Here is a 26,515-nt window from a genome sequence, read left to right as displayed (position 1 = left end):
TAGCATAATGAACCCATATACCTCTGCTTAAGGCAATAACTCTATTATCAAATAATATTGGATAAAGCAAGAATGCTGTCATCTTGTTCTGGCAATTGTAATAACAAAGTCACAATCATTGTCACAAAAAAGTACAACATATTAACTTTCATGGCACATGAAATAAACTGCTATGTTGATCCAAAACTCCAAAGAAGCTGCTCACAATAGGCAATAAAGCAATTGAAATTTATGTTTATTGCTGTCAAAGCTATTCTTTCATATGCCCCATGAGCTTGTCTCGTCTTGACCTAAAATGAAAAAGAAAAATCAAAACAAAACAATGTAGTCCTGAAAAGAACAGGTATGGGATGAGATGTCCTGGGAAGGTAAATCCCTAAATCGTTCCCACAAACCTGTGAGATTTCATCATTTCACATTCTGATTTGAAATGTACATTCAGTCTATACACTGCTTTACCATTTTTTTTTTGCATGTAGAGTATTCTGTAATTGCGAAATGCTGAACAAAATATTCACAACAGAAGAACTCTTGAAGTTTACAGCACATAATATAGGTCTGGAAAATAACTTCGGAAAATGGAAGGAATGCATCATATCACTGCTTGGAAGGTATTTTTTTTCTCCTACAAATTCTCATCCTTTTCTCCTCCATGTAAAACCTTAAACTACTTGCCATGGGTTAAATTACGAGTCATATAACCATAAATATACACAGAGAAGTGTCTGAAAGAATAAAGCATCATATTAAACATATATTAACACTGCCATTAGCATTTCATTATTTCTAAAATATGAGGCTTCAACACTGGTTTGTTGGAGGCAAAAATAAAGTGGAACAAAATGGGAAACCCAGGGCGTCATTTTAAGTTACCTTAGCATATCGGATCTGCAGTACTCCGGTCTCCAGCTGTTTGATTCGAGAATCTTGGGTTGAAACAAGGACTCCATCCTTTCTCCACAGAATTGTGGGCACTGGACTGCCTGTGGCCACACAGCTGAGCACTAAAGTACCATCCACTGCTACAGTCTGGTTCACAGGACCTTGTCGAATGACTGGGGGAGGTCGGTCTGCAATCACTGCCAGCAAAAACAACAGGAAATAGATTTCTGCAACTGGAAGCAATTTTCTAATCATCTGAGCAACAGCAGTTGCTCTAGGCTTTGAAACACACTAATTAAACAAGTAATTAAAGTAGGAGACATGCATTATTCAGAATGCATTTCTATGATGTACTGATTCAGAATATTAAAATGAGATAAAATGTACTCCTTTCAAGTAACCAACCACTGACCAGGCTTGCTGCATTGTCCAGGGACCTATTTAATATAAGAGTTCAGAGAGTACGTAAGGGTTGTGGATGGTGAAGATGTATGGTGGTGAGAAGCGGAGTACTGTGCTTTTTAAATTTTAAAATATGTAAAACACAAAATGACAACAGAAAACTATTTACCCTAAGGAAATATATGAGACAGATTTTCATAAATGAACCAAAGCCAACTTGATAATTGTTTTGCGTCCAACAGATAGAATGATGGTATCACACCAACATGTTTGATAATTTTGTATCTGAAAACATGCTTTGGACTTTGATAACTGACAAATAAATATGATTGAGCTCTTTTGATACTGGAATTTTTTCTATTAAAAGAGTACATGCTTAAACATATCTCAATCCTAATAAATTCAGGGAAACTGGGAAACTGTTCAAAAATACTGTTGGAAGGTGGTAGCTCAGGTGATAAAGAATCTGCCTACAATAAGGGAGACCCAGGTTTGATCCCTGGGTCAGGAAGATCCCCTGGAGAAGGAAATGACAATGCATTCCAGTATCCTTACCTAGGAAGTCCCATGGACAGAAGAACCTGGAGGGTTATAGTCCTTGGGGTCTCAAGACTCGGACAAGACTTAGTGACTAAACAATGACAAATCCAAAAATATAACTCAAGCTGATACCCTAACTCAGGAAATAACACACTTCCATATCAGAATTATAGGAATGGGAAGATGCTTTCACTAATTTTATTACCTTAACAGTTTTAACATCCTATGGAAGGAAACAGTGGAAGGCATTTTTTATAACATATAAAAAAAATTATTTTTATTATATGAAAAAAATCTAAAAACTTTATCTGAGACAATAAAATCATAATTTTAGGGAAAAATCCACAACAGCTGTAGGGGAACGAGAATAAATCCTGCATTAGAGAGATCTATCCCCTGACCTCGGCAATTTAGGTGAAATTTCATAGATAGTTTTGTAAATGATTAAACAAACAAAAAGTTCCTTTTTCATTATTAAACTTTAAAATTCTGAATATTAGTTAAAAAAATTTTATGTCATGAGTATTCAAAAGACAACTCTAAGAAATTGCCTGCTTAAAGAAAACTGGTTGCCAGAGTAACTGAATTTTGGATGCAACATTTTCAAGCCTGGATATGTCATGTTCAAAGTTTTATGCACCAAAGATTCTGCACAAGCTGGAGTCACACTTCAATTTGTTCCTCATTTATCATGCAATAACTATTAGTGTTGGGCATTCAATCTAAGAAAAATAAGAAAGCAAGAGAGCGAAATCAGCAACTGTGCATTTTCACTTCGCCCTTCCAATTCTCTTCCATCTTTGGTTGCTAGTGTGAAATTTGTTAATACTGTAGGGGTGTATTAGAAGGCTAGAGGTTGAAACTTGGCAGGAGTGTTTCAGATACTCCACGGGTGAGAAATATAAGCCAATAATTCCTTTGCTTAGAGTTGTTTAATCTTCTCTACATTATCTGTTAAGTTTGGCTAAAATCAAATTAAATGCTCTTTCTGGTAAGTATGAAAAAATAATGATAGTGTTTTATTGCACTGAGGTTTTTATAAGACTCTACCATCTCTGTTCCCTTGATTCTAAGAATGAATGAATATTTATTTCCAGATATTAATTAAATTAGTAACAGAGTGGTTCTTTATAACTGATTATAATTAAGCCCAGTAGTGCAGTGGTTTACCTTCATAGTCTTGTTATATTTAAAAACAATTCTGTATCTGGGGATTTATTCAACTTTCTGTATCTTCACAGTTCTTTGATATTTGCCTCATATTTAGCATCATTTGCACTTCCTTATCCTATCCCAACCCAGAATAATGATATTGTTTCCCAGTTACTGATTTCTTCCTGGTTTACCTTGGGTGGTTTACTAAAATAAAGCAAGAAAAGAGGAGCAGGCTTGATTATCAGCCTATACCATCTGTCATGTGTCTTTAGGCAAGTTATTTATATTATATAAGTCTCTGGTTTTTATCTGGAACATGAGAATAATAATACTTGCTCTAACCAGCTCCAGGGATTGCTATGAAGATTTAAGTGGAATAATAAATATTCCATGTGCTTTGCTAATTGCAAAAAGCTAGGCATTTATATGAATTGTGAAATCACCACTTACCCTTTTCTATAAAATAGTAATATGCAAATCAGAGGCAAAAAAGTTCATTAAAGCAATTTTACATTTTTAGGTAAGACAATGGAATATGTTGGTGTCACAGATTAGAATAAAATACTGATAAAACATCTAAAGTTACATAAACTAAAGTGCATAGCACATTTACAAATCAACTCTAAATTTAGGATTTATGAGAAAAACTTCAAATAAAGAGTCTAATAGCTCACATTTGGATTATTAGAATGAATTATCAGGTAGTAAAACAGGATGTGTAAGAAACAGAAATATGATTTAAAGAAAGTAAGTGCATGGGCTTTGGAATCAGAAGAATTCAGCACTGTAAAATGAAAATGTTCCATATCTTGGCTCTCTAATATAGAAACGAAGGGCTTCAAGTGGCTACTGAGCACCTAAGTGTGGCTGGTGTGACTGAGAAACTGGATGTGTAACTTTAAGTGATTTCAATTGTTATTTAAATAGCCTCATGTGGCAGGTGGCTACTGTACTCAACGGTGCAAACTTTTGTTTTAAATCTCAGTTCTGCTAGCTAGTATCTGAAGGCTTTGGGTATATCTTTTTTTAAATTAATCTATATTGGAGTATAGTTGCTTTACAATATTGTGTTAGTTTCTACTGTACAGCAAAATGAATCAGTCATATGTATACATATTCCCCCTCCCTTCTGGACTTCTTTCCCATTCGGGTCACCACAGAGCATTAAGTAGAGTTCCCTGTGCTATACGGTAGGTTCTCATCAGTTACCTATTTTATACATAGAATCAATAGTGTATATGTATCAATCCCAATCTCCCAATTGCTTCTATCCTCACTTCCCCCTTGGTATCTTAGTAAAACAAATATCGCATATTAATGCATATATGTAGAATCTACAAAAATGGTGTAGATGGTCTACTTGCAAGGCAAGAAATAGAGACACAGACATAGAAATCTGGGTATATCTTTTTACCATTCTCTGCTTCAGTTTCCTTATCTATAAAGTGCAGTGTCAGGTTTGAAATGATTGATCTGTTTAAAGTTACTAGCATAGTGCCTGGCACAAAGGAGACATTAAATAACTATAACTGCTAATTTTAATTATCAGTATAGTGGTGACGGTGGTGATCGTGGTGTGGGTTCCAGCAGTGTAACAGGTGATATATCCCTGTTAGAACAGAGTTTATATAAGTTCACCTAGTTTTCCACATGTTCAGTGAAAGATTTAAAGACCCTGAATATAAAGATATAACATCAGAGGTAATATTCTTGTCACCTCAAAAAATAATCATAAAGTCTATGTTAATACATATAAATATAGTCATAAAATAACTTTGAGAAACAGTATAGAATAACATACATGCGCTGACTAGTTTAAGGATGCAAAATTACATCTATTCACCAACAAACGGGGCATCCCAGGCAATGCTAGTGGTAAAGAACCAGCCTGTCAATGCAGGAGACAAGACATAAGAGACTCGGGTTCAATCCCTGGGTCAGGAAAATCCCCTGGTGGAGGAAATGGCAACCCACTCCAGTATTCTTGCCTGGAGAATCCCCAGGGACTTAGCAGCCTGAAGGGCTGCAGTCCACAGGGTAGCAAAGAGTCAGACATGACTGAGGTGACTTAGCATGCAGATCAACAAATGTAAGAGTCATATATCATTTGCCATCAGTTTGCAAAACATATCTCAAATACCTATAGGCTGTAAATGATTATCTCATTTCAACAATTAGGAAGCTGAAACACTGGAAGTTCAAGTGACTCATCAAAATCAAAAAGTTACCAATTGGCAAATAGCTAGTAATTGGAAAATTAACCCTCTTTCCACTATGTATTAATAACTTTTGAGAGATTCATGCAAGTGATTTTAGATTTTATATATCATTCAGTCACTACTAACTATTTTTTCTTGCTTTTTAGTAATAAAGAGAAGAAGCATTTTCAATTAAATAGGTGACATGAATTTCTATGTTCCAGAGTCAAATGTGACATGTTGTAGGCCTCAGGTACGGAGAAATAGCACTTCAAAGACAATTACTACTCTACCATATTCTCTGCCTCATGCTTTGTTCTGCCTTTGCCTTGGTTCTATTTGCAAACAATTAAGAGAAAAAGATGAGAAACTAAAGTCAAATAGTATCCAGAAAATACTCTGCTTATTATCTCTCTTCTTGATCTGGTAATATGTAAATACTGATATTGTCAGCACACACAATAGGTACAGCTTACCTATAAAGAATGAGTTCATAGTTGTAAGTTGTTTGTACAATATTTATGGACTCCAAAACAAACAAAACTAAAAATTTAGTACCACCACAGCAAATACAAAACCACCTAAAATCTCCCCAGAGATGGTAAGATGAAACAGGACATTTAGTTTTAGGAGTGAACTGGCTACTAGGGATGAATCCCAAATCCACAAATTTAGGGGTTTTGTTTTGCTTTTAGTTTAGCAGAAGTTGATATGCTTGATCTATTCTCACATATAACCATTCACGATAAAGCCACGTCAAAGGCACTTAGAAAGTGTTGCTTTCAATTATGAGAATAGTAAGGGATATTTGAAAATACTTTATCATAGTTTCCTTTGGCTTTTTTTTTTTTCTTTAAGGGAACAATGTTTTATTTTTTTTATTTTTATTTTTTAAATTTATTTATTTATCTGTTTTTTAACTTTACAATATTGTATTGGTTTAGCCATACATTGATATGAATCCGCCATGGGTGTACATGATTTCCCCTTCCAGAACCCCTCTCCCACCTCCCTCCCTATCCCATCCCTCCGGGTCATCCCGGTGCACCAGCCCCAAGCACCCTGTATCATGAATTGAACCTGGACTGGCAATTTGTTTCACATATGATAATTTATGTGCTTCAATGCCGTTCTCCCATATCCTCCCACCCTCGCCCTCTCCCATAGAGTACATCCTTACATACAAGTTGCTTTATAAAGTTGCAATCATAAAGATATTTGCAAATCTATGTTCTACTTTTTCTAAATATTGATTATATTAATCATTATCAAAATCATTATGTGTCTTCACAGCCATCATTGAATAGCTCTAATACATTTAAGAAATTGTAAAGACATTTTGAAAGTGAAAGAGGGTCAGTAGTGTCCAACTCTTTAAGACCCCATGGACTATACAGTCCATGGAATTCTCCAGGCCAGAATACTGGAGTGGGTAGCCATTCCCTTCTCCAGGGCATCTTCCCAACCCAGGGATCCAACCCAGGTCTCCCGCATTGCAAGCAGATTCTTTACCAGCTGAGCCACAAGGGAAGCCCCCAAAACATTTTAGGTCATCCTAATTTACTGGAGCCAGTAGATATATAATGTATACCATACACAGTGTTAAGAATGTGAACTTTTGAGTGAGACAGCTTGAATTTTGAAGTATGTCTTAATCAGCAGCTAGCTGTTCATTCCTTCCTTCTTTATTACACCTACTTATTCAAAAAAATATCTAGTGAGTGCCTACCATGTGTCAGACCTTGGTGGATGCTGTGTATATATTTGATTTGATTGGACAGAAATATTCCCTAAGTTGGAAGACTCAGATTGTTAAGATGTTAATTCTCCTTAAATTGTTCAATAATTAAAGTGGAATCAAAATTAAAATTCTGATTTTTTTTTATTTGCTTAGGATATTAGGATGTGTATGTATATCTGTGTGTGTGTGTGTATGTATTATGTGTACGGAAATTGACCAGTTTTTAAAAATTTATTAAAAAATGCAGAAGGCCTATAACAGCCAACCTAAAACAAGAAAAACAAAGTTGGAGACTTTACCAGTTTGGTTTACTATAAAGCTATAATAATTAAGATCACATATGATGGCATAAATAAATGGACTATAACAGAGAAAATAGAAGTAGGTTACTACATTTATGGGGACTTCCCTCATAGCTCAGTTGGTAAAGAATCCACCTGCAATGCAGGAGACTCCCGTTCGTTTCCTGGGTTGGGAAGATCCGTTGGAGAAGGGCTGGGCTACCCACTCCAGTATTCTTGGATTTCCCTTGTGGCTCAGCTGGAAAAGAATCTGCCTGCAATGTGGGAGACCTGGGTTTGATCCCTGGGTTGGGAAGATCCCCTGGAGAAAGGAAGGCTACCCACTCCAGTATTCTGGCCTGGAGAATTCCATGGACTATACAATCCATGGGGTCGCAAAGAGTCGGACATGACTGAGCGACTTGCACTTTCACTACGTTTATGTTCATTTGAATTATGATTAACATGCCACTGAAATTCACTGAGGAAAGGGCTGCCTTTTCAGTAACTGATGCTGAAATATTTAGGATCCATATAAGGGAAGAAAAGGAATTTTGACTCTTATTTTACACCATACACAAAGATTAATTAAAGATTGTTTAACAACTTAAATCTCAAACATACAGACAATAAAGATTCCAGAAATAAACAGGTGAATATCCTCATGATCTTAAGGTAGACTAGGGATCTAAAAAGACAAAGTACAGGAGAAGAAAATAATACATTGGTTCTCATTAGAATTAATTACTTAAGCCCTAAAATCATCATTAAGTGAATGACTGGGACTAAATATTTATAATACATATATCAGACAAAGATATATCCAGACTACATGGGAAAATGAAAAAAAAAAAGAGAGAAATGAGTAGAGTATATGTATCCACAAAAAGGCAAACCAAGATAATTGAGTGCATATGCCCACCCATAGTCTTCTACAGGAACATTTAGCTTTATTAATAAAAGTCCTGAATTGAAAATAATCCATCAATAGAAGAGTACATAAATAAACATAAGTAAATTGTGAGTTACTGATACAATGGAATACTACTATACAGCAACAAAGAGTGCATATATATTTCTTTTATGTATATATACATATGTGTATACAAGTACTCTCCAGGTTTTGAAAGTTCCTTATAAGCCACTTTGCTTTTATGAGGGCTTCCCTGATGGCTCAGTTGGTAGAGAATCTGCCTGCAATGCAGGAGACTCTGGTTCAATTCCTGGGTTGGGAAGATCCCCTGGAGAAGGGAAAGGCTACCCACTCCAGTATTCTGGCCTAGAGAATTCCATGGACTATACCATGGGGTCGCAGAATCATACATGACTGAATGACTTTCACTTTTTTGCTTTTATGAAAGACCTATATTAATACAGGGCTTCCCTGGCTCAGTGGTAAAGAATCCTCCTGCCAACGCAGGAGATGTGGGCTTGATCCCTGGGTCAAGAAGATCCCCTGGAGAGGGAAATGGCAACCCACTCCCAGTATTCTTGCCTGGGAAACCCCACGGACAGAGAAGCCTGACAGGCTAAGTCCGTGGAGTCACAAAGAGTCTGACATGACTGAGCACGCTGGCATGCACATTAGTGTATTTGCTCACTAACTGAAATACATCTGAAGTGGATTTTCAGTTTTGTGAAAAGAAACAATTATTTCCTCATTTTATGCCATTTCTACATATATTTCTGTTTCATAGGAGTGCTCTATTTTCAAAGAGCAGAGGAAATCTGTTTGTATATACTTTTTATATATTTATATGCTTACTTATATTTCCTTATCTTCTTACTGCTTTCCATCTTATGGTTTGGAGATTTTCTCTATTGTTATTCAGTCTCGAAGTCATGTCTGACTCTTCAACCCCATTGACCACAGCACATCAGGCTTCCCTGTCCTTCACTATCTCCAGAAGTTTGCTCAAATTCAGATTTCTCTATTACTGCATCTTTATATTTGGCATTAATTAATCATGCTTAGAAGAGTTGATAAACAGAACAAAAACTTGCTCATCTTGAGTTGTGAGAAGGATTTGTCAACAATTCATCTTATCTTCATGATTTGGAAGAAAGAAAAAGGATGTTTTATACCGAGAGATTTTAAAATAATTTTTTATTTTTCAAAACATGGACATAGTCCTGTGTATAACTTTCAGTGTAAACTTTCCTTGCATAATTGTCATGCTCTTATGAATCTAATTTGATGCAAGAAATTTATCATATAGCCTAGTTAAAATAAAAATGATTTTACATTTAATCACTTTTATCTTTATCCTTTTAGCCTTATACCAAAATTACTGTAAGAAAGGAAACAAAGTTGAAAATAAGTGTTATACTGGCATTCTCTTTAGACACAAAGCCAAACTTGGCCATTTTGAAATAAAACGCTCTACTTTACCATCGGTAACTTCCAAATATGCTTTTGTGATGATACTTCCGGCAACATTCAAAGTCTGGCAGATATAATAACCAACATCAGATCGCTGGACATTAGTAATAGTGAGGTCACCAGTCTGGGAGACTGAAAAACGGCTGGATGACTGTGGTGGCTGATATGAGAAAAGCAGATTCTAGAGCCCAGAATTTGGGAGGAAAGAATAATAGGTTAATTGTTAGTTTCCAACATGTTTTTATGTTTTATACATTTATAAACAGATACATAAATATTTATATATACACAAACATATGTATGAAAATAAGCTAAATATTCTCTATCACATACCCAAATAGACAGATGTACACACACACACACAAAGAAATGCACCAAGTTTAATCATCTAAACTTAAATGGGGTTATTTGAAAATTTAAATGAATTCTAAATATTGATATATGCCTTTATAATTTCAATGTCAAACAATACTATTTATAAAAGAATATGAGATACTATTAGAGTTAAATGTTTTACATATTTCAGCAAAACAGACTTAAAAGTTTTGTTTCACATAGATGTGACTATTAGAATTCTAAACATTAAATCTTTTAATATATAAACAACGTTAAAATTTAAACACATTCCAACAAATTAAGTTTAAGGATATCATTTTAGTACCATCACAAGAATCTCTGTTACTTGTCCATTATAAAAGTTCAGTAAGCTCTATCAAATTGTCAAGTTTCTTATTTTTATGGTTAAATGGTGAGCATATCTATCATAGATTTTTAAATTCAAATACTGAATTTAAGAATTCATAATGGAGTTTTATTTCTGCAGAAAGTTATCTTAAAAACAAACTCTAGACAATATGTGATGTTACTTGGTGGTACAAATTTCTCTCTATGAATCTAAATATCTTGCTCATTGGAAGGAGTATATATTTCATACAAAGTAACATAGTATCATTCTTTTTCATGAAATAAACAATATCAACATTTCTTATAATCAAATAAATTTGCTACTTTTTAAAAATGTTAGTGCCTTTTAACATGTATCATTTACAAAAGCTTAACTACTAGTGTGCATGGATATGTATTCAATAACAAAATATTAAGAAATAGTGAGTTATTAAATCAAACCAAACCCAATCAAAAATTATTTCAAATATAATATAGATATTAGATGACAATGAATGATCTATTTAAATAACTAAATGGATCATTTAAATATTATTCTACTAAGAAGATCTACTAGTGGATTTACTCTTATTGATACACAGATTTTCCTATGTAATATACTTTCAATTTTCCTGTTCTACTAAAATATCATTTGTTGCTTTTTCTTGTATATGTGGCATTTACTTGTGCTGACTGAAATATTAGAACAAGGTCATACCTGACTCCCCTCTCTCCTCCAGAAGATAGCTGGTTGGGGGTTTCCTGTTGCTTCACACTGGAAAGTGACCGTTCGTCCCAAGGCAACCACCTGGTCACGGGGTTTCACTACAAAATGTGGAGGTTCTGAAGGAGATGAAACAGATTACCCTGAATCAAAAGCATGTAGTCATTGTCCTAATTGAGACAATCTCCTGATATTCCAAGTGCTGCCATTAGTTTATATCACTTGACTATGTAGATATACATAATGCATCAATTCTCACCCTTAATTCAATTGAAGCTATATTGTTAAGTGCATATTCATAGAGTGGAATAGGGTAGTTTTGTAAAGATTTTTTTTTTTTAATTACTTGATCTTCTAAGATGAACTTCAATGTTAAAAAGACCACTTGAGCTACAATTTGACCCTTTACATTCAACATATACTCGAAATTTGTATGAATAAATATTTCTTCTCATTTAAAGCTGCTTATAGGTGTATGGACGTTAATCTTAGACACAAGGACCTCTTGATGTAGGCAGGTCCTAAAATTACTTTAACTGAAAAGCTCCTGAAAGGCTACTATGGAAAGTATAACCATTTAAAATCTTCAGTCCAATTACTTGAATGGAAATGAATTTAAAGCACTAGTGGAGTCAAATGCCTCTTTCATTTACATAGGCAAGGGCATGTTCAAACAGAATATATATGGAAATGAGGGCAAATTGGAAACATCTGCTCATCCTGACATTATAAATACTGCCAGCTTTGTCCAAACTGTTTGATTTATACAGACTTAAATGGCCACTTCATCCAGCAGTAAATAGAGTGTCAGAAAATTGTGTCAGTTACATTGAGAGCAATGGCAGCTGAAAACATTAGGTGTGCTGATAGAGTCACTGGCTTAAAAAAAAAAAAGCTTGTTTTGGGCTGTGCTTTATGCTTGGAAAAAAATGTGCATTGAATCTAAGTCTTTCTACCTATTATTTACACTTTTAAAATTCATTTCTTATCAGCTGTCTGAAATGCCTAATTATTTTCCTTTCTTGTTTCAGTTCAAATTGAAGTGAATGTTTCAAGTCAGACATTTACAGTTTATACAGCATAATCCACTTTTTAAGACTGTTTCATTATTTCTAAACTTTTCCTTAAAAATATGCTTAGTTACTTATGTCAGTCACTTAGGATAAGCTCGTAAAGTGAATATGAACCAAAGGTATAGCCAGATTATGTTCACATACCAGTCTGCTCACAAGAATATGACTTCTTTGTTAATGAAGGTGAGGATTCAAAATGGTACTAAGTTTTCTCTTGCTAAATATTTTTTGGTCAATTGCATCTGGGACATCTATACAAGTATTTATAATATCTAAAATATAAAGTTTATAAAATTTATAAAATATAAACTTTCTACATTTGTGTGTATACAGGTGTGTAAAGTGAAATATAAAATCTTTTTTAAAAAGAGAATGGATATGTAAAACAGCTTGCATGGTCACCAAACTGAAGAAAGCAATTATATTTCCTAACTTTTAGATGAGTGTGCTTTCTCCTATACTCCTTTTTTATTTTTAATTGAGGTTTAGCAGAAATTATACCATTTGACTAGAAAATTATAGGAGAACTGAAAAATCAGGGCAAATGCTTTCAAATGTCCTATAACTTATAGGGAACAAAATACAACGTTAGGAGAATAAGTTTAGCTCAATTTGGTAATACTGAAGTTCTAGCTTATAATTTTTTTAAACTCTGATTGTGATTGAGTGGTTTACTCTTGACTTTGGTAAACACTACCATTATCCAGGTATAATAACAGGCGTGTGCATCATGGCCTGGGGATTTTCCTCCACACACATCCATACAGGAGCATTTGATTCCTTAGTTAAGGGTTAGAATAATTGACATAGAAATTAGACCAGAAATTGAAAGGACTAAGACTGGATAATAGGCTAAATCCAGAAAAGAGTTTGGTTTGTTTCAATGAAAGAAAACCAAATGATTAATTAAATGAATGGGAGAATATGACTTTCCAATATATGCAGGGAATTTGAGTAGGAAAATATAAATGTTCAAATCACTCAGACAAGTAAAAACTTTGGGTGGTCTCTTTTCTAAATCTCAGCAGCATGTCTAATAACATGTGCCAGAATCCATGTTTCTTTTATAAAATGCCAGCTCGCCTGAAACCTCAAAGACGTGGGAACAAGGGATACAAACCCTTATGCTAACTGCATTTATCCTGTAGCTATCCTTCCACACAGGCTATTTGTCTGGAAATGAATTTCCTATATCTTATAGGCATATCTCCAGCCAGCATCAACAATGACACCAGCCAGAAGGCATGTCTCAGAAAAAATCCTTTTCTACATGTATGTTAGATATTAGATGTAGATATATCTCTAAGAAAAATTTTAAATGGATTAAATATGCCTCTATCAATCTTCTATCATCATTACCTATATTTAGATTGAGAAGGTTGGTCACCATGTGCATCTAATTGATGTTTATGATAAAATGTTGGGATATTTTTCAAAGGCTACAAAATTTAAATTCACTATAATTAAAAATAGATAAACATGTTACTAATGTCACATATGTTCAATGTTGGAAATAAAATTAGAAAAGCAAAGAAAAAAAGAAAATCTACTGATAATGCAGCTACACATACTGGACTGTATAGTTTTAAAATATTCACCTACAATATCTCTTAAATGACTATTTAATGGTATAAATATTAAGTTACCTTAATTACTTAACTAATCAATTGTCTTTAAATTTAGATTCTTTCTAATTCCCACTGTTAAGCACACCGGTGAAATTAACATCCTTCTCAATTTTATTCAAGTTTATTTCAACTGAAACTCTCCTCCCAAACCTCACAAACACTGAGTATTAACAACCTTGCCAAACTTAGAACAGAATCTCCTAATTGGCACTTTTATGTTAGTGAGATTGAACATTTATTTTTACATTACTTTATCATTAATATCCTACATATTGTGGTATTGTGTTCCTGAGCTTAGCTTTTTGATTTCTAGGGACTAATGATAGACTAGTTTTACCCATTTCTCAAAAAGGTTATATATATATATATATATATATATATTTCCATTTCTTAAAGTTTTTTCTAATGTAGTTGGGCATGTTTGTTGTTCAGTCAATGTGATTATATAATATAGAACACATAAGACCTAATAAATTGTATTATATAAATGTTTACTTCACTTTCATCCTTCACTTTTGCTTTCATTAAATTTGAATCCAACTATAGTTTTGCATATATGGAAAGCTTTTTTCCCCAAACAGCTCATTATTGCATTACCGTTATTTAACAATCCATCTTATCTGTATTAGTATGAAATGACATCTTTAGAATATTTGTATACCTTTTTAACTTAAAACATAGATTTTTATTAGGGTCAAAATTATTACACGGAACACCATACAGAAATATCCAAAAATGGTGCTCTAGCATCCTAAAAGTGTGTGAGTGGACACCTTCCCAAAAATATTGATAATGAAAGTATTCAAAAAATTTTATTTACATGACAACAGATCTTTATCAAAGCAAATTTTGATACATTTTAAACACATCATGTGGTTATTTCTTACATAAAATGAAATGAATCTGACACATGGAAATGAAAATGAGTGCAAACAGCCCTAAGTGCAAGGTTATTCACTTATGGGACTTTCAATGACTATTATTGAACAACAGTTACATAAACTCTGACAAATATGGAGGAATTCATAAACATATTTTAGATCTCTCAAACACAAACTGTCCTCTGGGTACCTATTTTGTTCATTGTTTACCTCATGAGATATAAACTGAAATGACACTTAATCAAGATAAAATCCTACTCCTTGTGTTATCATTCAATTTAAAAGAGGAAAAAAATAAAAGGATACAGATCACACATCATTTAATAAGATAAAATTAGCAACCCCATTACCTTTCACTCTTTGTCACAGTTACCCATACTTCCTGCAGACTTTATTCTGTGCAGTCTGTCTTTGTGGCCAATGACAAGTGAAACATGGAGGCTGATTGGTTGAAGGACATGGAAGGGTATGGATGGAAAAGGGCAAGAGAAGTTCCAGTCACAATGACACGATGATTAGAAGATGGCCAATAAAATGTCAACTTACCAGACCCAACTAAAACAAAACAAAAAAGAAAACATGGAATAAATAAAAATAAAGAAACCGAAAATGAACAGAAAAAGTAGTAAGATTTGACTTAACCAATGATCTTTCTTTTAAAATAAAAAGAACATATTAATATTTGGATACATGGCTCATACTATCCATGAATGAATTATATTTGCTAGCATTTCTATATCACCATAAATCGTTTAAGAAAAATAGAAACAAATCTTAAAATATCTACTTTGATTAAATGACAGAACTACAGTGAATGATAGCTATAAAATTATAAAACACTTTTCAATGACTTTACATTGTGCTACCAGATGACAGGATTAGATAACTATAAATGTAATGGGTTTAAAAGAAAAAAAACACTATAAATCTTTACTGCTAATGCCACATAGAGTAGAAATCAAACATCTTAATCAAAGATAAATGTTAAATCCTGTAACTCCACCATCAAATTAATTTTTAAATGGCTCATGCTGCCAATGATATTCTATTAAACCCATTCTTCTCATACTTGAATAAGCATTAGAATCACCCTTAGATCTGGTTAATATACAGGTTATGATTATATAGGTCAGGAGTATGATGAGGGATTTTGCAGAACCCAGGTGTTGCTGCTTCATGACCATCAGCTGAGTAGTGTCGTTAATAAAAAGTATTACATTTGTATCCTTGCATATTTTTCATTGAGGAAACAGGAAAAATGTAAACACATTATGAAAACAGAAAACTTACAACACTAATAAAGTTAGAGTCACATTACCTGTTTTCAGGGCTGAAACATTGGATATTTTAACATAGAAAGCTTGAGTAATACATATTTAAAATATTGGAAAGCAACTGTTTTGCTCATTTAGAAACAAAGGTAATTACTGTCAAATGCAGAGCCTTTTCATAATAGCCCAGTAGATACCCACAATACATTTTACTCAAATAAATAATGCCCATGTCTTTCAGCAAGTCACAATTAATTAGACTTGATTGCATTTCTGTGCCTTAGATAAATGAACTATTCTAAGCACTGTGAAATGGTAGTTTTAAAATAGAAGCGTTCTCCTGTTCTCTCTATTGTTACCACATCTGCAAATTTGAAAGGTAATTCAGAAATACAGTTTTAACTCATACGTTCTCTTTAGTGTGAGTGAAATAGATTGTTATTATTTTTCACTCTAAAGTAAAATCTCTAAGTATAATTTTTCATTCATGCAGGCAAGAAAAGTTAAAAAAAAAAATCTCATTTACTCAGGCATAATAGCATCAAACATGCCATCCACATTTAAAAACACATACAGAGAAGATGGGGCTTGTTTACATTTCTCAAAAGCTTCAAGATGATGTCTTTTAAACGACAGTTAGAAATGTTCAGAAACTACAAGAAAGCAAACCTGATAACTACAGCAACATAATTTAGCTTTGAGAAAACACAAAGTCATAAAATTATCTTTTGGGTAATCTCTGAAAATAAATTTGATTAGACTGATACAGTTAAATCAAGCCTTATTGAAAGTCAGGAGATCAGAGAAATGATTCATCAATAGTTTCTAGTCATGTATTTTCAGTAATTTAAAATTTCTAAAACAGTTTCAAAAATATTTAACATGTTAGAAACCAAAAAATCACTGGGGATTAGCTCATTTAAAATTTTAAAAGCCACTTTTCCCTTGCTTGTAGGCTTTACCAGCTGAACCGCAGCAATTGAATCTTTGAATTAAAATTCAGTGTGTTTAAGAATGTCAGGCTAGTGTACCTGCATATAACATCAATGGAAATTGATAACTGTAAAATATTTCATAGTCTATTAAGGACCCTAAAACTTATCTGAGACAACATCTAACACAGAAGCTCCTAAAACATCAGAGGTTTTTGAGAGGACTCTATCTTGAATGATCTTTTAAGCTTTTAACAATCATGACTATCAGGAAGTGAGTCTTCTTATCTAAATGAAAACCTGCCCAACACAATTTCATTTGTTCTAGTTTCAGCAAACAAATAAATGCAATTTAGATCCTCCACATAAAATCCTTTTACTCACTGAGAATAAAGGACAGAAATGTTTTTAAATCTTTAGGGTTTTCACTGATTTCCCCTTTCTCCATATTTCTCTCAGGGTCAGGATGAAGGATTTTTTTTTTTTTTTTTTCCTATACAGAAAGCAGAGACCTTCTACACAACAGGCAGTGCCCATTATTGTTGAGTTAGATTAGTCCCGAAAGAATCAGAAAAAAAATGAGTCATTTGGATCCTGTTCATTCATTATCCTCTAATGTCCTTGGTTTATGAGCAGCTTCTTTCCCACCCTCTACCGAACTCTTCTCAACTTCTTTTTTTATTTTTCTGCTTTAAAGGCTGGGAGCACCTCTATCCTAATCCCTTTCCTCTTAAGAAAGAGGAAAAGCCTGTCTCTATCTCTAATAAAACAATAAAACAATAAAATGTTAGCTCTGGAAGTGACCTTAGAATTTATCAGTCTAAGAACCTAAATTGTTAAAAATAACTTCTTCAAGGTTACAGATGACTAACCAAAGACAGTCTTCCGGGTTTCTTGACTAAATCCAAGTCTGTACAAATTTTCCTACTGCTTAATCAGTTTGGGGAAAATGATATGCATTAGGACAAATAATCTATTTCATTTTACATAAACTACTTAACCTAAAATCCTTACTACCTCTTCATGAAAGCAATTTTAAAGTATTCCTCATGATATTAAAATTCTTTAAAGAATATTTACCTATAGTTTGAAAAAGACATGGGAAACTAACAGGTGAGAAGAAAACAGACTTAAAGTCTTTTAAGAAGTTCACCTTAGGAGGAAAAAATGCAATCATTTCTTAAGAGTAAATTAACTTTAATCAATTCTTCTCTTGAAATGACATTTTATGTCAATATACATTGAAAAAATAATACTCTTTTGAAGATGAGGACAAATAATATTTTGATCCTAAAATACTTAGGGTAAATGTGCCAAATGGGAAGGTAAAATAACTTTACAAAATAAATACATATTTTTAAGAGGAAAAAACCTTACTAATTTTTGTCTTTTAACGTATAATCCATCTTCAGGAACAGACTGAAATTTCTTTACATTGTAGGGAGTTTGGAAAGGGGTGAAGGATTAGAGAATTTGCCCCAAAGCCGAGTTTGTATATGAAGCATAGTGTTTTCACCTAGATTTTATTTTCTTGAGGTTGGGTTCAGGAAGAAGGGGAGTTAAGCAAAATCTAAAATACACACACACACACACACACACACACACACACATATATACACATTTATATAATATATATATATATAATATAATTATAAAATTCTGGTACCCTTTTGATTCAAAAGGAGAAATGGGATAGCACTCTAAAATATTTGGAGATATACAAATTGTGTACTTGAGTACCAGTTTTTAGAAAATGAACTGTTTAAAATGGTATAGACAATTTAGCCTCTTTCTCTCCCCCATTCTCCCACACCCTCCCTCCCACACACAAATACACATACACATGATTATAGAGCAAAAGATTTTCTTCTTCTTTTGAATGGGTCACCAAAAAACTCGAGATTATTTAATTAACTTGCAATCTTCTGTATTCTAAGAATGTACACTATTGAGACAATAATCTTTAGGTATAAATAAAAGAAGAAGCTAAGAGCAAAGACACAAAAATGAAGGAAGCAAAGAATGAAGCAAGGGAGGTGGCGAGGAAAGGAGAAAGAAAAGACTCATTTCTTCTATCTGCTTGTCATATTCAGGAGACATGAGTCAGAAAGATGATAGATGTTTGAAAAAATTACACAGAAGCTGGAGGAAGAGGCCTTTTTTTGGTCTGAGAAAACAAGTCAGCTGGACAGATACTTAAGACATCTTCAGATTATGTCTAATAAATACAGGGACCAGCCAATCTTGATAACTACTTAGGCCAGAAGAGAAGAAGATAATGGGCCTAAATAATAGCATGAACGACTTAGGAAAAGTAGAGAAAAGAAGCAGTTAACAGTAAAGGTCACTGAACCATGAATTGGTTGCCAACTGTGATGTCTCTAGAGGTCTTTAAATATGGGATTTATTTCCATTTGGCCACAACAGCTTAGCTATATAACCCTGTCTGGTAAAGAAATAGAGTAGTTGACTCTTAAAATGTTTTCTACATTGTGATTTTAAGACTATGGAAATTCAGAGGTAAAGCAGGATAACAGATATACCCCTCTGCCTCCACTATTTTCCCTTCTGATTATGCACATACAAATGGATACTCTACTAGAAAATGTCCTGGGAAATATTCTTTTCAGTTAACATTACCTAAAGTTGATGAGGTACTTTATATACATAGGTCATAATATAAATCCAGGTGGTATCAGAAAATTGCATGAAATTAAAATATTTGCAAGTTTAGCACAAAGGTAAAGTTACAATTTGGATATTTTCACAGTGAAATCTCTATTTTTGAAGCATAATGGCAAAAATATTTGAATTTATACTTATGAATTAGATAAAGTATCCAGATTCTTCACTGTCAGCAATGGGTCATACAATTACTCTCATTATTAGTAGCTAAACAGTAGTGAATCCCTAAACTGATGTGATTTTCTCATTCTTATACATTGTGCTTTTTGAACAGCAAGGTTCAGTGAACAAATGTTACAGACTAGAATTGTAAATACCACATTCCAGAAGAATATGAATGGAGTAAAGTAGTGAGTTATAAGATTTTTTTGAAAAGAAATACATTTGAATAAAATAGAAGAACACTCAAATACTTAAGCAGTGAAGCTATCTGCAGTTGAACTGACAAAACCCAGTCACTGTTATACCAGAGAAATTACATGCATAGATACTCATGAATGATAATATCTCTAACAATTAAAAACTCTCAAGATATTTTAATATGAGATATGATTTCTTTTTAGGGAAAAGATTGAGTTTAACATAAAAGCCTGTCATTATGTCTTTCAAGTCTTCAGGCATACAAAATAGAGTGACTAACAAGGACATTTTTAGAATATATTTAATTGGTACATAAAATACCATGAACTTTTCCCCTCCACTTAACTATCTCACTTTATTCTTTAGATCACTAGTTTCAGAGACAATTCTGATTATCACAGCTGAAGCAGGGGTGTTTTGGGCATCTACAAGGCAGAGGTCAGAGATGCTGATAAACATCCTACAACACACAAGAAAGCTTCCCATAACAAAGCATGATCCAACTCAAAATGCCAATAGTACCATGATTGAAAACTTTGCTATCTGCACAAAATATCTTGCACTATGCCAGAAAAAGTGAACAAACTTCTTCTTTTCCTTCTGTTTCTAAAAATGTTCCCACTATACCCCAAAACAGTTATTAAATGGTGCAACTTGTTATTTGCCTGCTAAAGAGTCTGAAATTGAAATGCAGGTATCCAGCCATCTATGACGATGTGTATGCCACCTGACATAGGATCTCAGGATCATAATTTTGGTGGTATCAGTATCAGTTCAGTCGCTCAGTCGTGTCCGACTCTTTGCGACCCCATGGACCGCAGCACGCCAGGCCTCCCTGTCCATCACCAGCTCCAGGAGTTTACCCAAGCTCATGTCCATTGAGCCGATGATGCCATCCAGCCATCTCATCCTCTGTCATCCCCTTCTCCTCCTGCCCCCAATCCTTCCCAGCATCACGGTCTTTTCAAATGAGTCAGCTCTTCACATCAGGTGGCCAAAGGATTGGAGTTTCAGCTTCAACATCAGTCCTTCCAGTGAATACTCAGGACTGATCTCCTTTAGGATGGACTGGTTGGATCTCCTTGCAATTTTGGTGGTAATAGTCCCTAAATCAATTTAGAAAGCCAGAAACCTAGATCTTTCTTTTCTTCTTCTTTGAGACGTACAATTCATTACCAAATTCCATAGCTTTTACTTCACAACTATTTCTCCATTCCATCCACCTCTTTCCAACTCGATTACCACCACCCTTGGCAAGTTATGCAACAGCAGTCACCTGAAATAAGGCCTTGCTTTTTTTCCATTCCGACCTCACAAAGCAACCACAATGCATAAAAACTAAACTAATCTGATTATAGTACATTTAGCTTAAAAGCCTTCAATAGGGTCTCATTGCTCTTAAAAGAGAGCAATATCCCTAACATGGCCTTGCTAAGTAGCTCTTTGGTTTTTTCTCATATTCCTTCCCTCCCCCACCTTTCTAACTTAGCCGTGTAGGTCTTCTTCTTATTCTTGAGTACCCTTTGCTCCTTATTACTTCTGGTTCTGTTTATGCTATACCCTGAGATCCTCCTATTTTAAATTCCTACTCATGTTAGCCCTTAGCTCAAAAAAAAAAAAAACTTCTTCAAGGAGCTATCTTAAATTTGATACTAAATCTTATCAGAATGCTACTATGTTCTCACAGAGACCTTAACTTTTCTTCTAGAGCGTTAACTATAGTCTTAAACTATAAATTTGTGATTATTCTATAGATGTCTGTTTCTTAAAATAGCCTGTAAGCTCCACGAGGGCAAGTATTTCACTATTTTGTTTTCCATCATTTCTCTAGAACTTATTGAGTTGAGGACACTATTTATATTGCATTTAAATATCTCTTGAAAAAGTGAACAAATGACAATAATGTCCCCATTACCCAGTTAAAGGCACTTTCTTCCACCCATACCTTTAAAGATCCACTTTTTAGATTCTGCTGATACTACAGACATTTGTGTATATATCTCTTTATCAATAAGCTCCATAAAGGCAGGCTTAATATCTGTGCACTCACTGTGTCTAGTGTATTGCTTTATACATAGAAGGTGCTCCAAAATTTGTTTAGTTGAAAATCTGGGACCCTTATCTTCAAATAGCATAAGTCATGGAGGGTCAGCATTGAAGTACATGATGGCATAATAATAAAACTACTCAACTGACAGTTAAATAACTTTGGATCAGATTCTTTGCAAAATTAATCAGATCTATCCTGCATAAATCACACAACCTTTTATGTCTCAATTTAATGAAGAGCCATCAACGTTAGGTAACTATGTGTCAGATCATACACTAGAAACCTTCCCAGCAACTCTGTACAAGAGTTCAATATGCCAATTTTGTAGAGGGAGAAATATGAAGGTTAAGTACTTTTCTTAAGATCATGTATCAGGTAAGACATGGAAGATTGGGGCTCAGGTCTGTCCAGCTCTTTAAATTCTTGCTGTTTTTGGAATACTGCATGACTTCTTTGTTTAATTTTTTTTTTAAACATTGTTAAACCTTCAGTTCAGTTGCTCAGTCATCTCTGACTCTTTGCGACAACATGGACTGCAGCACGCCAGGCTTCACTGTCCATCAGCAAATCCCAGAGCTTGCTCAAACACATGTCCATTGAGTTGGATGGTGATGGTTGGTGCCATCCAACCATCTCACCCTCTGTCATCCCCTTCTCCTTATTAAACCTTATTCTAATGTAAATTTGGTTCTAAAATCTTTTGGCTCCATGACATAAACAAAATAACTTTCAATGAAAAATTATTTAAAAGGCAGCCCACTGAATGAGAGAAAATATGTACAAATTATATTTCTGATAAGGGGCTAATATCCAATAAACTCCTACAACTCAATAGCAAAAAACCCAAATAATCTGATTTGAAAAACAGGTAGAGAATCTGACTAGACATTTTTTCCAAGAAGACATATAGATGGCCAACAGGCACATGAAAAGATGCTCAACATCACTAACCCTGAGGGAAATGCAAATCAAAAGCACAATAGGATATCACCTCACATATATTAGAATAGCTATAATTAAAAAGACAAGAGGGACTTCTCTGTGGCTAAGAGTATACACTCCCAATGTAGGAGGCCTGGGTTCATTCCCTCGTTAGGAAACTAGATTCTACATGCTGCAACTAAGAGTTCGCATGCCTCAACTAAAGATTCTGCATACTGCAACTAAGACCCCATGCAGCCAAATAAATAAATAAATATTAAATAAACAAACAAAAAACAAGAAATAAGGAATGTTGGCAAGGATGTGGAGAAAATAGTACACTTTGTGTATTATTAGTGAGAATGTAAATGAGTGAGGCCACTATGGAAAACAATATGGAGGGTCCTCAAAAAATTAAAAATAAAACTTCCATATGATCCAGCAGTTCCACTCTTGGGTATTCATCCAAAGCAAACAAAAACACTAATTCATATATATATACACACACATATATATATACATATACATACACACACACACACACACACATATGTATATATATACATATATATACACACCCTATGTTCATTGCAGAATAACCAAGACTTAGAAAAAATCTAAATGTCCATTACTGGATGAATAGATAAAGAAATATAAATGAATTAGCTAAATAAATAAATACATATACAGTGGAATACTATAAAGCCATAAAAAGAAGGATATCCTGTAATTTTAGACAACATGGATGGACCTTGAAGGTATTACGCTAATTGAAATAAGTCAGGCAGAGGGAAGAAAAATACCATATGACCTCACTTATATGTGGAATTTAAAACAAAAAATAAAAAAAAACAAGTTTATAGATACAGAAAACAGATTGATGATCGCCTAAGGTGAGGATGAGGGGTAGGTGGAATGGATGAAAGAGGTCAAAAGTTATAAATTCCAAATTATAATAAATAAATAAATAAATTTTATAATGGAAGATATACTGTACAACAGAGGGAATATAATTACTAACACCCTGCTGCATTCTTGAAAGTTACTAAGGGAGTAAATCTTAGAAGTTCTCATCACAAGGAAAAAAAAATTCTAACTATATATGGCTATGGATATTAACTAGACTTACTGTGCTGATCACTTTGCAATGTATATAAATATAGAATCATTATACTGCACACCTAAAACTAATATAATGTTATGTCAATTATATCTTAACAGAAAAAACTTTATTTAAGTGAGTAGTCTATATATTAATATATGAAATTAACATGCATACATAATTATTCTGTGTCACATATGGGCATGTTTTACACACATAAAAAGGTTTTGGGTAAGGAAATGACTCATGTTACATTCTATTTTCTCATTAAAAAAGAACAATGTCCAAACAGCCAATTCCATCTCTGCAAAATGATGTGATGCAACCTTTTAGGATAAGTACTATGAATGTCAAATGTATGCAACCAAGTATCAAATGTATATGTTCAGTTTGCTATACATTATAAAGACAACTCTGACCTCAGTTCTTTCATAAGTAAAAAAGAGCCCTCATCCTTGTCTACTCTTCAATATCTCAACAATCCAGTACAGAAATTATGTAACTTATCATTATTTCCAATAAGCCTAAATTAGGTCAAATTTATGTATTATCAATTATATTTATTCATTTTGTATTTATTCACTGTGGGGGGGGATAAAAAGTCTAAGTAAAAACACAAGAGCACCCCTCAATCTCTTTACTAATGATCTAAAAAGAACACTGTTTGAAATGGTTCTTCTGTCATCCACAACGTCAACTTTTTAAAAGTACCTTTTAAAATGCCATATCTATCAGATTTAATTGTGCAGTACTCTAAATTTTCTAATAACACTGACCACACAAAATAAATGTCCTACAGCTAAAGGTAACTTTAACAACCATTTAAATATTTTCCTACTCTCATAATTCTGTTATAAAGCAATTACTCAGCTACATTTTGTCTTACACTTATTTTAGTATTTTCTATAGGTGTGTTTATACTGGCACATTATTTATCAAGTCGAAAGTATAATAGTTTAAAAGCAAATTAAAATGCTCATGGTGTTTTACTCAGTTTTGCAAACTTTATGTCAGCTATTAATAGGTAGTAATTTTTAATTAATACAGAATCTTTTAAAAAATGAAATAGAAAGAAGCATATTGCATTTTAAATTGTTGAAATAAGGTTCAGAGGACACCAGCTGCTGTATAATGTAAAGTGTAACTATTCTAATGATGACCCTAATGTTTGGAATATATAGAAATGATTTGTGAATCTGTAAGGATGAATACTTTCAGCATCATTATTCATTCTGTGTATACCTATAAAATATTTAAAATGATAGCAAGCAAATAATAAAATTTGATACATATGGATGCATTGAAAAGTCACTTTTCAATTATCTTGCATATTTAATTTATCCAGGTTCATCACAAGAAAAAGGTGTCCTTAATGTCAAACAGTCTAAAATCATTCTTTATGGTTATTCTCTCTTAAACAATGAGTTATTTCAATCACTTATGTCCTAGTAATTCTGGATAAAACAGAATAAATACATCAATGTAAATTAACTTAGGATTTTTTTTACATTATTCACAATATCACAACATCATTTCACGTCTTAAAGTTATGTAAGATTTTTAGTAATGAATTTAATGTTTTAAAATGAGCTACCCATTAATGACTAGAGCAAAAGACTAATTTACTTTTTCAAGCTTCATTCTCAGGCTGAGTAATGCAGATGCTGTAGATTCACACAACTCAGTTACATCTTTCCAGGTTGCTGTCATTATTTCAGAATGTAGGTTTCTAAATATGGTTACTAAGTTATCCATCTATATAACTGAGCAATGGGAAAAACTTATCCACTGTTATGTAGATGAATAAATTCCAGTAAAGCTCATAACACAATGAAAGATCCATGATGTGCTATTTACTAGTGTGGTGTTGTGTCATTATTTGTCACAGAATCATCTTATGTATCAATTATTTCTTGTACCTGACTGCTCTACTTATTTCTTCAAATACTTGCTTGGCAAAAAAAAAAAAAAAACATCTTAAGAGAGTGTTTCAAGTTCTCTGCAGGAAGGTTATGTGGAGAATTGCTTTTTCTTTTGAATAATTTTCAAGATTTGTATCAGTTTGTGTGAAATAACTGAAAGCAACCCAAAACCTTCATGAGCAAATGAAAGAAATCTAAGGGAATGTCACATCTTCAGCAGTCATTAGGGTTAAAGTGGCTATCTCTGAAAGGCTATGAGGACACAAGAAGCTCTTTACTTGATCCTTTCTACCAAAAAAAAAAAAAAGGAAAAGAATCATAGGCCATAAGGCTACTGAGTCTCAATCAAATCAAATACCATTAAAAAAAAAAAAACAACCCAGCAGGAGTGGAGCTCGGCATCCTATTTATGCCACTGGATCAGAACAGTTAGGAGAGGAAGCCATTCTCACAAATCATTCTCTTGTTAAATTCTGTAGTGGGACTTCATTAAACCTCTCGGCTCTTAGCACTCTACTTTCAGCCTGTTCACAAAGAGCTCAGCTGGCAATACTGACTCTTTAAAAGTCTTCAATCACACATTGTCTTTGGGAGTTTTCTTTTTATAACCACAAATCACTTCTTTCTCATTAGCTCCTCAAATCTTCAGTTAAATTTTTTTAAAACATTATTTTTAGCTACAAAGCAACCAACAGCAACAACACAAAAAGCTACAACAAAT

General features: G+C 33.5%; 1 protein-coding gene across 3 annotated transcripts in view; it reads right to left on the bottom strand.

Moving 5' to 3' along the window:
* Nucleotides 1-26,515, bottom strand: part of ROBO1 (roundabout guidance receptor 1) — a 1,242,585-nt gene that overhangs the window by 75,724 nt on the left and 1,140,346 nt on the right. For 2 of the 3 annotated variants that reach the window (XM_081552494.1, XM_081552499.1), the window contains exons 7-9: nucleotides 10,964-11,088; nucleotides 9,592-9,763; nucleotides 874-1,079 (exon numbers count right to left, since the gene is read on the bottom strand). In XM_081552494.1, the coding sequence (XP_081408620.1) occupies nucleotides 874-1,079; nucleotides 9,592-9,763; nucleotides 10,964-11,088 (503 nt within the window). Of the gene's footprint in view, nucleotides 1-873; nucleotides 1,080-9,591; nucleotides 9,764-10,963; nucleotides 11,089-15,097; nucleotides 15,107-26,515 lie in introns of all 3 variants that reach the window. The other variant, XM_081552483.1, reaches the window with a different exon arrangement.

Source organism: Giraffa tippelskirchi, chromosome 2, assembly GCF_054371585.1.
Source record: "Giraffa tippelskirchi isolate mGirTip1 chromosome 2, T2T-mGirTip1v1.2.pri, whole genome shotgun sequence".
NCBI lineage: Eukaryota > Metazoa > Chordata > Mammalia > Artiodactyla > Giraffidae > Giraffa > Giraffa tippelskirchi.
The sequence above is the reverse complement of the archived record's forward strand: the minus strand, read 5'-3'. Positions and strand labels throughout refer to the sequence as shown.